The sequence below is a fragment of the Sphaerodactylus townsendi genome, linkage group LG15 (genome assembly GCF_021028975.2).
Source record: "Sphaerodactylus townsendi isolate TG3544 linkage group LG15, MPM_Stown_v2.3, whole genome shotgun sequence".
Classification (NCBI taxonomy): domain Eukaryota; kingdom Metazoa; phylum Chordata; class Lepidosauria; order Squamata; family Sphaerodactylidae; genus Sphaerodactylus; species Sphaerodactylus townsendi.
In genome coordinates this window covers 35,804,317-35,817,518 of record NC_059439.1, presented here as the reverse complement: position 1 = coordinate 35,817,518, position 13,202 = coordinate 35,804,317, and the positions used below count along the sequence as shown (strand labels likewise).

General features: G+C 48.2%; 1 protein-coding gene across 2 annotated transcripts; it reads right to left on the bottom strand.

Moving 5' to 3' along the window:
• Nucleotides 1-653: 653 nt before the first annotated feature.
• REM2 (RRAD and GEM like GTPase 2) lies at nucleotides 654-13,202 on the bottom strand. Of its 2 annotated transcripts, none has more exons than XM_048517525.1 (5): nucleotides 13,090-13,202; nucleotides 10,277-10,563; nucleotides 8,106-8,179; nucleotides 4,033-4,240; nucleotides 654-2,373 (listed from the first exon to the last, which is right to left on the bottom strand). In XM_048517525.1, the coding sequence occupies exons 2-5, from the start codon at nucleotides 10,548-10,550 to the stop codon at nucleotides 2,099-2,101; spliced, it is 831 nt and encodes a 276-aa protein (XP_048373482.1). In that variant the 5' UTR covers nucleotides 10,551-10,563; nucleotides 13,090-13,202; the 3' UTR covers nucleotides 654-2,098. The 2 variants fall into 2 exon arrangements, with proteins under 2 accessions (XP_048373482.1, XP_048373481.1); XM_048517524.1 differs by lacking the exon at nucleotides 13,090-13,202 and adding an exon at nucleotides 12,856-12,953.

Genomic DNA, 13,202 nt, shown 5'->3' with positions numbered 1-13,202 from the left:
CTTACTCTTAACCACTATGCCACTGGTGCTCCTGTAAGCCTGAACCACAGCCTAGGCTTTTTGGGGTGTGGTCCTAACCTGGTGGAACGTTCTAGCGAGCCCCAGGCCCTGCAGGACTTGACGGGATTTGCTCTTCTGTGACCAGAGTGCCGGGAGCTGCTGCTGCTGTTGGGGCAATTAACAAATCCTGTTTTTAAAATTTGACTTTAAATGGATGGTTATATTCATATTATTGTATATGGGAGTTCAGTCATTGTTGTGATATAGCGTTGGTTATAATGCGTACATTGGTAACCCCCTGAGCCGCAAAGGGAAGGGTGGTATAAAAGTCTGATGAAACAAATGATTAAAGTTTAATCGTTAAAGGTTCAATCATTAAACCCTACTAAGATCCACCCCTTCCCAAATTCGACTTTTTCCAGTCTGCCCCCCCCCCCCCCCGCCCGCCCCCAACCTTGTCTCTGCTGGTGTAGTAACCAAAACTGTGCGGCACTAGAATCTTCCACTCTGGGTTTTAGCAGTCCAGTTTGCATTTTCTCCTCTGCTACCTGAAGTTCCCCCAATCCCACACTTTCCTGCCGCACTTTGCTCAGATCCCAAGACAGTTTTATATTCTTAAGCAGCATAGGAGATGCTCAGAAAAACAGACATTGTAAAAAAAAAATGGCTTTAATTGAAACCAAACATGCAACCATCAGGTGCCCAACCTCAAGGAGGACCCCGGCAAATTTTTTTCCCCCAAAAGCCCACCTGGCTGAAATTCCTTGGGGTTTGTACCTTTAACAGGCACCTTAAAGGGGAAGTCATAAATGACTGGCACGGGAAATGTTCCCAGTTGTACATGTATTTGAAAAAGATTGCTTGCTGAATGAATGGCTTTAGAAGCTTTGTAAAAACAAATGTGCCGTACATGGAGGTTAAATAATAATCTACCAACAATGTAAAATGTCAGACCTGGATCGTTCCCGGGCGTACGCCTTTAAGGTGGGTCTCTTAAAGGAGCTGTGCACGTATTCAGTGTATAAAAAAATGACAAATTCCTCCGCTGAAGTTTCTTTAAGAGAGTTGGTTCCAAGATGCGTGCTGTTGTGCAGCAAAGATGAGCAAATGGAACAGAATGGTTTCCAAAGCTGCAGTCCGTTGCTTGAATCGGGCTTGCTGGGGGATGTCTTTAAGTGTCCTTTCAAGGGGAGGGACACACATTTCGAAATTGTTGTTCCTTACGCAAAAGTAGGAATGTGTGCCTCCCCACCATCACCCCAGCTGGTGTCTTTTACAGCTTCGTAAAGTGTGGGCATGTATTTAAACTCACACAAAATATTCCCAAGATCAGGTCCTCTTGAAAAGGCGAGGCGGGATAATCAAAAGCAAAGGCAGCGTGATCGAACATGAGCCTGCGACGTTGAAATCTTCTTGAAGGTGGTTGTGTGCAAACACAGAGGCCAAAGTGGTATCTCTTGCAATACCTTTTAAGCTATGGCGAAGAAGTTCCACAAGTCACGCTTTGCACAAAAGGTCTCGACCTACAAAAATACATCCAAGTTCACAAACACAAGAGGATCGCTTTCCCCCTCTACCGTCTTTAGAAGTTCGAGGGCACGGGAAGGCGACTGACACGAGAAACACAAATCACGAAGGGAGAAATCCTGAGGCTTGCAACGGAGATGTTTTTCAGGGCCCACCGGACGCCTTTCAGACATTCCTCAAGGTGAAACTCAAAGTCACGGCAGACAAAAATTAATAAATTTCTTACAACAGGAAAGCAATCTCAAAAAGACGAGAGGGACAAGAGCCTTGGAGAGCAAGCAGTTATCTCTAACTCGTTTAAAGCCTTCGTTGAGTATCTTAAAGGTTTCTGCAAGATTGGCGTTTCTAAAGGCCCTCTTAAAAGTCGGATAAAGGGCAACATGTGTAAAGCTTGTTTGGCATTGCACTAAAGCTAACTGGACAAGCCAAGGAAGATTGCGGGAGTCTTGCGAACGGCCCCTTCCTTGGGTCAATATGGCCATCATCCTGAGCTCAGCACGGGAGGAGTCCGGAATATACGCCACGGGGTCATTTCTTGCCATCTTAGAGGGAACGGAGACCAAAACGAGGCTCATAGCACAGAAAGGTCATTGCAGGATTTTGACCTCTGCTTGAAGAAGCGTCCGTTCCGTGGCACGAGGCTAGAGAGGAAGCGCTTGGCCTTCTTGGTGAGGCTCTCGCGGCGGCCCCCGGCCCCTTCCACGGCGAAGCCGTCTCCCTCACGCCGATGGCGGCGCAGTCGGATCTGGCGTACGACACCTTCGAAAAGCTCTTGGGTGTTGTGATGTAAGGCGGCCGACGTCTCGATGTGCTTGCAGTTCATCATGATGGCCAGGCTCCGGCCCTCTGTACCCCGGGGTGAGAAGATAGGAATTTAGTAATTATTTATTTATTATTATTATTTTATTATTTATTAAACTTGCTATACCACCCTATCCCCGGAGGGCTCAGGGCGGTGAACAACACAAAAACCATACAGAAAACATAAAAATCTTAAAACAAGTACATTCTAAAATAGGGGCCCACAAAACCCATACACCACCCTCTTCCAAAAAAATGAGGAGGGGTCCCAGTGATGTTAGGGGACCCTACTAGCGGGGGGGGGAGGGCGGGGCACTATCGGGGCCTGGGCTCTCCAAAGGCCCGGTGGAACAATTCGGTTTTACAGGCCCTGCGGAACTCTCCAAGGTCCCGCAGGGCCCGAATAGCTGGTGGTAATGTGTCCCACCAGGCCGGTGCCAGAGCTGTAAAGGCCCTGGCCCGTGTGGAGGCAAGCCGCGTCATCGAGGGGCCAGGGATCTCCAGTAGATTCGCCTCCGCTGATCGCAGAGGACGAGCCGGGACATATGGGGTAACGTGGTCCCGAAGGTACGAGGGTCCCGGGCCGCGTAAGGCCTTAAAGGTCAACACCCACACCTTGAACATGATTCGGAATTCGATAGGTAACCAATGCAGATGCTTTTCCGTGCTTCCCAGATGCTTTTCCGTGCTTCTTCCTCATGGGGCAGAAATCCCCCGCCTCCCAACGTGCCATTAACCTTGGTTTGTAAAGCTGTGAGGCGGTATCAGGCTCTCTCGGAAGGGCCGATATGTATTCAGGTATGCTGTGTTCCACAGAAAGATGATAGTAGGGTTATATATCCCTCCACCACAGAACAAAGCATGCCAGACCATTTTTGTGGCGATATGCTCTGCCTGGCTCCTAGTGCCTATCGAACCCTGCTGCCCACATCTGTTTGAAAGCTTAAATGCTTAAATTTTAATTGGTTAATAGGTTAAGTTTGACGTTGCGTGATTGCTGTTTGAATAACAGCCGTGTTGTGAGCCGCCTCGAGCCCTTCGGGGGTGAGGCGGCTTATAAGTCGAATAATAAATAAATGAAATAAAATAAATAAAAGTTGTTGAATGAACTATAAGTGCTCTTGTACCAAAGCACCATGTTCAATAACGCACAAAAGATTGATTTTTGACCAAAAAAATGAATGATAATTCTCATATTTGGCCAGGACTATATTCTAACGAGGAAGCAGACAGTTTTCTGGCCACTAACCTGGATAGCTTTAAAAGGGACTTGGACAGATTTATGGAGGAGAAGTCGATCTGTGGCTACCAATCTTGATCCTCTTTGATCTGAGATTGCAAATGCCTCAACAGACCAGATGCTCGGGAGCAACAGCCACAGAAGGCCATTGCTTTTACTTCCTGCCTGTGAGCTCCCAAAGGCACCTGGTGGGCCCCTGCGAGTAGCAGAGAGCTGGACTAGATGGACTCTGGTCTGATCCAGCAGGCTCTTTCTTATGTTCTTAAGGCCATTGCTTTCACATCCTGCAGGTGAGCTCCCAAAGGCACCTGGTGGGCCCCTGAGAGTAGCAGAGAGCTGGACTAGATGGACTCTGGTCTGATCCAGCAGGCTCTTTCTTATGTTCTTGACTGGTGCACCTCAACTTTCTGTGGGACACAAGTATAGCACCATTTCCAAAAGTTAAAAAAAAAAGAGGCTCTTACCCTCCCGTGAAACCTCCCTGGATCGTGCCAAATCACTCTTGTTCCCCACCAGGATAATGGGGGGATCCGTTCGGGGGCTCTCCGCCCGAAGCCGCAGGAGAGTAGGGGGCACTCGGGTGAAGCTGCGGCGATCGGTCACAGAAAAAACCACCAGGAAGGCGTCTCCTGTCTGCAAGCATGATTCCTGCATCCATCCACCTGGATCACCCTGAGGAAAGATGTCAAATAAGGTGGGTGTGTTTGTTGTTTTGGATTCCTGCCACCTACGTCCACATTTCATTCTTATTTATAGGAGCCGTTCTCAGTGTCATGTAGCGAAGAATTTGTTTTGGTTCATGAATCATGTTCCTTTGACTGGATTGTGTCTCCGACATTTGTGTCTATGATTACAGTGGCTCTAATAACTCCCCTTTCTTTTGTGTTGTACTCTGTACCATCTTTTTTTAAAAAATAATATTTTTTAAACTTATAAAACAAACAACCGAATATACAAAACGCACACACGACCCAGTACGCATCATATATTGACTTCCGGCTCTCTCATCTTTGGTTAAAAACTGACTCTAGCTTCATGCATATAATTAAAACATTCGTTCAATAGTTATTGCTTAAATGTGTTCTAGCCAGCGTGGGGTAGAGGTTAAGAGCGGGTGGATTCTAATCTGGAGAACCGGGCTTGATTCCCTACTCCTCCACCTGAGTGGCAGAGGCTTATCTGGTGAACCAGACGTGTTTCTGCCCTCCTACATTCCTGCTGGGGGACCTTGGACTAGTCACAGTTCTCTCAGAACTCTCTCAGCCCCAGCTGCCTCACAAGGTGTCTGTTGTGGGGAGAGGAAGGGAAAGGAGCTTGTAAGCCACCTTTAGTCTCCTTACAGGAGAGAAAAGGCAGGGTATAAATGCAAACTCTTCTTCTCGAGTGTTCACAATCAACTGTTTTCTTTAGATTTCAAACCCTGTCACTACTTCTCTGTTTGAACAGATTTTCACAAGATACTCCGTTAAAAGTCTCCGGTTTTCTCAAAAATGGTCCAAACTGTACTTTCTCAGCAGTACTTGGCACTCTCTTGTACCATTTACAAAAAATACAGGCAGTTAGTCGCTTTAGGGAACAGACCTGACTCTTTGTTGATCGCAGCAGCCTGCGTTTTTGTATGTGGATGTACTAAAAATAGCTTACATGGTTCTTGCATGGAAAATATTGACAACTGTTTATATACATTTGGAACGTTTAAAGCTTTTTAAAAACACGTCAGCCCATGAAGTCACATTTGCTACAGCTTGTTTCGTTGGAATGTTGTGATGAACAAGGGTAGAATTATATGCCCTCTCTATTACTAGTAAAGGGGCTAGTCCTCATGTACTTGATAAAAGTTGCAGAAGGAGGAGGAGGAGGAGGAGTTTGGATTTATATCCCCCCTTTCTCTCCTGTAAGGAGACTCAAAGGGGCTCACAATCTCCTTTCCCATCCCCCCTCACAACAAACACCCTGTGAGGTGGGTCTTCCTGCAGACTCAACCTGGGGATCTCCAAGAGCACAGTGATATCCTCAAAAGCCCCTGGTTTCTTGTTTTACCTGTGACGGAGGGTTGTCTGAAAAACTATTAATCCACGGAATCAAAAGCTCAGCTGCAGAAACCAGAAGTGCTCGCTCCCTTTCACGTCTCCTAACAGTTGACAGCGCGCCGCACATTTGTGTCTCTCTCTGCCTGACACACTCACACCTCCTGAAAACGCTGCCAGTTTTCACGGCTCCTTGGATATTTGTGCGTGCCTTTGGCGTGCCACCTCCGTGAATCTGAAGCAATTGTGTAAGCTGAGGTAGATTTGCATAATTTTACATGCCAACCCACCCTCCACACACACACACGCGCGCGCGTACGTCAGGAATGCTGTGAAATGTTGGGCCACATCCTCTATACATCTACATGTTCTCCATCCTCAAAGTAAATAACAGCAGAAACCTCCATATGGTTATTTTACATTGCATATATTTTTAGAAGTAACATTGCATTTAGTCCATGTACACAGATAAAGAATATTAAACTTGCCATGAAAATAAACAGAAATCAGGCAAAAGTTTTGTTCTGGCATCCCCTTTCAGATACTAAAGTGGCATCAAATCACAACAAACTTAAAGTAAACCTTACAAACTCCTTTCTCTTCCTCTCCCCACAATGGACACCTGGTGAGGTAGGTGGGGCCGAGGGAGTCCTGAGAGAACTGTGACTGGCCCAAGGTCACCCAGCAGGAATGTAGGAGTGGGGAAACACATCCGTTTCACCAGATGAGAGTCTGCTTCTCGTGGAGAATTAAACCCGGTTCTCCAGATTAAAGTCTACCTGCTCTTAACCACCACACCTTGCTGGCATACACCAGGTAGGACATAACTCCTGAAGTGCTTTTCAGCAAGTGGCCTTTTGCCAATGGTACTGGCTGAGGGGGTCACACTTGAGTCACCCCCCTAATCTTTCTTGACCCTCTTCCCATGTCGTGTGACCCCAATGCAATGTGGGTTGCATCTGAAGGACCTGTCCTCCATATTATTTATTATTATTATTTATTTAATTAATTTAATATACCGCCCCATCCCCGGAGGGCTCTGGGCGGTGCACAACATAAAACCATATATATAAAATCATCATATACAACTTCCATAAATGCTATTAAAACAGCTATTGTTTCCCAAGATAGGCATCACACGAAAACCTCATTTAAACTTAAACTTAATCCTCCTAAAAAGGAGGGGGGGAGACAGTGGGTCTCGATGATATTAAGAGCCCATGGAACGGAGGAGGGGGGTGGTACACTCAGCGGCTGGTCTCTCCAAAGGCCCAGTGGAACAACTCAGTCTTACAGGCCCTGTGGAAATCACCAAGGTCCCGCAGGGCCTGGACAGCTGGAGGGAGAGTGTATGTACATCAGTGCCCACAAGTCACAACCACATAGCCCTCCGGGGATAGAGCGGTCTATTAAATCGAATAAATAATTATAATTATTATTATTATTCACAAGACATGATTTCTGGTGGATGTGTTGGTGGGGTAGAAGAGATACAATAGGAGTAGATCTTCTCTGTTGCTGATTGTGAAATAATAATAATAATAATAATTATTATTATTATTATTGTTGTTGTTGTTGTTGTTGTAGATTTCACAGCTGCCAGATCTTTAGAAGAAGAAGAAGAAGAAGAGTTTGGATTTATATCCCCCCCTTTCTCTCCTGCAGGAGACTCAAAGGGGCTGACAACCTCCTTGCCCTTCCCCCCTCACAACAAACACCCTGTGAGGTAGGTGAGGCTGAGAGAGCTCTGAGAAGCTGTGACTAGCCCAAGGTCACCCAGCTGGCATGTGTGGGAGTGTACAGGCTAATCTGAATTCCCCAGATAAGCCTCCACAGCTCAGGCAGCAGAGCTGGGAATCAAACCCGGTTCCTCCAGATTAGATACACGAGCTCTTAACCTCCTACGCCACTGCTGCTCCTAGCTGGTTGTTGGCCTTCATTACAATTCAAGCCTCACCCAGAGGCCTAGGAAGTTGTAATATATTATTGTTGTTGTTGTTGTTATTTTATTGATACAAAAACAGTTATACACAGCAAACAAGATCAATATGCTGGATTTTGTATTACATCACACGTCGGACACTTCCCAAGCATCTAGGACTGTGTGATGTATCGACGAATAATGCGTGCAGAGCCGAGTAGGGTGGCCTTTTGCAGCTGACATATGGTGAGCTGTCAGCACCAATTGTTTTTAAGTGCCGTCCAAGGTCTTTATTATTATTATTATTATTGTTATTATTGTTATTAATATCATTATCATTATTATTGTAACTCCAGCAAGGAGCTTTTAAGGCAAATGAGAAGTAGAGGCGGTTTGTCTTCGTCTGCAAGGTCTCCTACCCAAAGACCAGCCCAGCTGAGTTTCTGAGATCTCCCCTCCCACACGGCTGCCCAATTAAACAACAGACAACAACTTTAGTCAATTGTGTCTTTGGTCCCATTTGCCCTGTTCTTCGTAATCTTTTTCATTCACCCTTTCAGGAGGTGGGTAACGACCAACTCATGCCTACCTGGTCCCAAATGTCATACAATATCAGAGTGACCTCTTCGTCATCGACGTGGAACTTTCGCTCGTAAGAATCCTCTATGGGGACGAAAGAAAATTCGAAAGTGTTGGGAGGAGAATAGGCTGGAATTATTCACAAGGTGTGATTTCTGGCGGAGGCGTTGGTGGGGGAGAAGAGATACAACAGGAGTAGATCCTCCCTGTTGCTGATTGTGAAAGACCCCTAACTGCGTAGACAAGTCCCCTTCATTGACTTCTTACGGACAGCTCTAGGCTGCATCGGTTTATTCCAGTGGTGGCGAACCTATGGCACGGGTGCCAGAGGTGGCACTCAGAGCCCTCTCTGTGGGCACGCACAAACAGAGTGCCCCCCCCCCCCACATCTAGGCTGGCCTGGGCCGCTGGGCTCGATTATTAGCATTAAACCTAAGACCTAGTTTTGGGGAAGCAGTGTAGGTAACCCTGTTAAGCGCTGTTAAACCCCACTGATTTTCATGCAAAGAACTAAAACACGATCCTTTACCTGGGAGTAAGCTCGGTTGCTGGCAATGGGGCTTGCTTCTGAGTAAACCCTCTTAGGGCCGTGATTCACCCATTGGAAGAGATGCACGGTTACTTCAAAGCAAAGCCACCGACTACCACCAAGCTTACTCCTGAGTAATGCACGCTTTGGAGCCAACTGTTTTTTCTAAACTAAAACCTCAGTATTCAGGTTAAATTCCCGGGTTGGCACTTTGCAATAAATAAGTGGGTTTTGGGCTGCAGTTTGGGCACTCGGTCTCTAAAAGGTTCGCCATCACTGGCTTTATTCTGAAATAGCCCCAGTTTCGAAGCTATGAAAGTTACAGTTTCTTCAGAATGAGAAAAAAAAATGAAATTATCCTGCAACCTGTTTGCAGCAGCGGCAAGCTATGAAATGGCTGTGTGTTCCCTGAGAGATGCCTTTAGGTTTATGAGCATGTCTTGAATTGTGGGTTCTGCACATAGATATCTCCATTCCTTTCACTTCTAGAGACCTGAAACCCTGAAGAATGGCCACACCGAAAATTTACACTTACAACATTTTAGCAAGGCAAACCCCCCACCCACAATTGCAAAAATAGGGACAAGTCAGCCTCTGGGACAGTTGGTTGGTACTGGGGATTTTTAAAATTCTGCGCTTTTAGTAGTCTTGAATTGTTTAATTGCATTTTATTATTCAACATAAGCTGCCTTGGGGTTTTTTTTCTGGATAGCAGCTTGGGGTAGGGATGAAGTCAATAAATGAAAATGATTTTGACGGGAACGGCAGACAGCTCGACGTTCTAGCAAGACGTATCCCCTTTTTCATCCAGCCAGGATTCGAGGATATATCCTTCTCTTTATGGAGGAGACGGAACGGTGCTAAAATTTTAGACCCACAAAGAAACAGAGCCATTTCTCTGCCTTCGATCTGCTCTCATCTCCTGTTTGGTCTTGGATTTCGTAAGACAGTATTAAGGGCTCACTAGACTAAAGACGTGTAGAGTTGTGCGTCCTGGAGATCGCTCATAATAACAACTGATTTCTAGACTAGAGATATCAGTTCCCTTTGAGAAATGGCTGCTTCAGAGGGTGGATTCTGTGGCATTATAATCTACTGAAGTCTCTTTTCAGGGACCTCCAGAAATTTCGCAACCCAGAGTTGGCAATCTTAAATACCGTGTTTCCCCGAATATAAGACAGTGTATTATATAAATTTTTGCTCCCAAAGATGTGCTATGTCTTATTTTCAGGGGATGTCTTATTGTTCTGTTCGGCGGGCATGCTTCCAAACAAAAACTTTGCTACGTCTTACTTTCGGGGGATGCTTTCTTATTTAGCACTTCAACAAAACCTCTACTACATCTTATTTTCAGGGGATGTCTTATTTTGGGGGAAACAGGGTAGCCCCTGACCCTAACTACCCTTTGAAACTCTGGCCTAGCAACTTAAATGCACCATGACATGATGCACGATTAATCAATGGGAAAAGGCAGACAGGCAGAAATCCAACTGGTGATGCTTCCCTTTCTCCCCGTCCCTGTCTATATTTATACTAGGAAACCCCAACGGGGTTAAATGTCTGCACCCAGCGAAAACAATGTCCCCCGTCCACCCTGCGCCCATGCCACATGCGCCAGCCCTCCCGCTTCTTTTTAGGCCTGTGGTACTCACCCCCGTGCTCTTCTTCGTGATGAATTCCCCCCTTCATGCCTCCAAAGATGGCTGCCAGCGCACTCTTCCCCACTCCGGTCTCCCCGAGCAACATGACTTTGTAAGGGCCACGGCCTCCCGCTGGACTGGCGCCCCCTTTACTGCTCACCTCCGGGGAGCTAGGAGGGGAGTCCAGTTCCTCGACGGCGGACGCTCTCATCAGCTGGTGTTTAATGGGCAAGGGCATACTGCCCCGCCGGGGTCCGGCACCCCCTAGTGCCGGGGGCAGCGTCATGGTGGGTCACGCGCTGCAGGAACAAGGGAGAAGAAGAAGCAGTGGCGTAGGAGGTTAAGAGCTCGTGTATCTAATCTGGAGGAACCGGGTTTGATTCCCAGCTCTGCCGCCTGAGCTGTGGAGGCTTATCTGGGGTATTCAGATTAGCCTGTGCACTCCCACACACACCAGCTGGGTGACCTTGGGCTAGTCACAGCTTCTCGGAGCTCTCTCAGCCCCACCTATCTCACAGGGTGTTTGTTGTGAGTGGGGAAGGGCAAGGAGATTGTAAGCCCCTTTGAGTCTCCTGAAGGAGAGAAAGGGGGGGGATAGAAATCCAAACTCTTCTTCTTCTTCTTTTCATCCTGCCTTTCCTGTGAGGAGTCTCAAGGCATCTTACAGACTCCTTTCCCTTCCTCTCCCCACAACAGGCACCTTGTGAGACAGGTGCGGCTGGGAGAGTTCTGAGAGAACTGGGACCGGCCCACGGTCGCCCAGCAGGCTTCACGTGGAGGAGGGGGGAAACAAATCCAGCTCCCCAGATTAGAGTGGCGGAGTGGGGAATCGAACCCGGTTCTCCAGATTAGAATCCCTCTGCTCCTAACCACTACACCACTCTTGAGGGAGGAAAGCTCACGAGTGTTCTGGAAAGAAGGCCGCGTCCACACAGTGGGGGTTTTTTAATCCCTTCCCTATTGACACAAAACCCCCCAGAAATGCTGTTAAAGAGGGGTGCCAACCTTCGAGTCCATTTCCCGGAGATCAGTGCCTCTGGAAAAATGGCTGCTTTGAAGGGTAGACTCTTTGGCACTCTACGCCGTGCCGAGCCCCTCCCCACCCCAAACCCTGCCCTCCCCTTGCTTCACCCCCCAAAATCTCTCCAGGAATTTCCCTGCTATGGAGTTGGCAACCTTAGACTGCAAAGTACTTCAATCACTAACTGCACCACTGAACATAGCTTCCTTCTGGTACTTTGTAGCACAAATATGTGTGGGAAAAGGGTGTAGAAAATGTTTTTCTATTGCACACATAACCCTCTGTGGGTCTATTTTTATTATATAGCGGCCGAGATCTATATCTTTGGAGAATACACGGTATGCCATGTTTAATGCCTACTTCTTTCACTCGTGTGCCCTCCAATATCCAAGATGTGCAGCTGGGCTGGCACACCAATCCAGTAATTCGATGTGCGCACACACATGCCATTTCACCCGGCTTGTAAGACAACAATGCATGTGCCCGAAATCACAACTGTGCTCATCCCAACAGCTTTCTGGATATATAGGCACAGGGATCGAAGTCTGGGTAGACACAGCGTTATCCGCCAACGGCCCAAGAATGTGCACGCCACAACTCCTACATCTGTTGCACAGCTTAGTGACATGAAGCAGTGCATACAGACGGTCGTCGTCGGAGAGGCGCACAAATCCTTTTGTCTGATGTTCTCTCGCTGTCTCTCTCTCTCTCTCACGCACACACACAATAGACCTACACACAATGACAAGAATACACCACCCATCTACGCACCTTCCCCCATCTTCCAAACACTTATTCCCACACCATGCGGTACAAACAATGGCAAAATACACAAGCAGACCAAACTCAGACCGATGTCGGATGTCTGGACCATATTCTCGCTGGACCTTGGTGGTCTAAAGGTGTCCAGCCTGTGGCGGATTTGACACCCCTCTCTGTCCAGGTATGTCAAAAGATACCTTGCCCGAATTGTCCTGTCTGCTGAAAACTGGAACCTTTCAGAGAAATTCGCTTCCTCTGGACTGCCTTCCCAGCACTCTTGAGATTGGAAATATTATCGCATAACAGGAGGGGTGTAAAGTGCGGCGGCGATCACGACCCTTGGCCCTTGCCAAATCTTTCCAAAGCGGCCCCGCTGCTTGGCAGCAGCGTGAGGTCCTAGGAAACGCCAGCAAAGGTGCCCCCGGAAACCCATCGCCAGCTTGCGGCAGGGCTTTCGGGGTGCCAAAATGCAGGGTTGCCAAACGGGGGAGGCGAGTCCCATGCCCGTGCTTTCTCTCGCGGGCACCCCATCGCGTTGATCTCTGGCGCACAGTTTTGGAGACGGGCACCCATGCTTTGCCATGTTCTTGCCCGTGCCCACGCCGGCTGGCACGCTCGTTGCATGCGGCCCCGCTGACTTGGCACCTACCGTCTCTCACAAAGACATCTGCTGGAGAAGTCTGGAGGGAGACACAATAGCCTTGCTGGGGACCAGCTGCCCACCCCCTGGCACAGTGGAAACCCCCCTACCCTCTCCCGTGCCAGACCCCTTCAGTACCCACCCCCATCCACACACCCCTGGGCTCACCTCCCGTTTCCTAGGAGTAAAACAGGGAGTCTGCACCCCTTCCTTAGAAACCCTCTCTGCCTTCCAAACTGCCAGCCACTCCACTCCAAAAATGCCTGCCTCCCTCCCTCCCCAAATCTGGGGATGCCCCGCCCTAGCCAGGCCACACATGTTTGCAAACTGGGGGGGGCCCTCCTGCCCAGCCTCCACCCCCCCAGTCCCCACCCGCTTGCCAGACAGCGGAGTCCAACGCACCGGTGCCAAATTTGGAGGAGATCCCAGGAGATGCCCACGGCTCCCTTGCAGCCCAGATCTGGAGAGGAGGGGATGACAGCCAGGAGGGATGCGAGCGATGATGGACAGGTAGA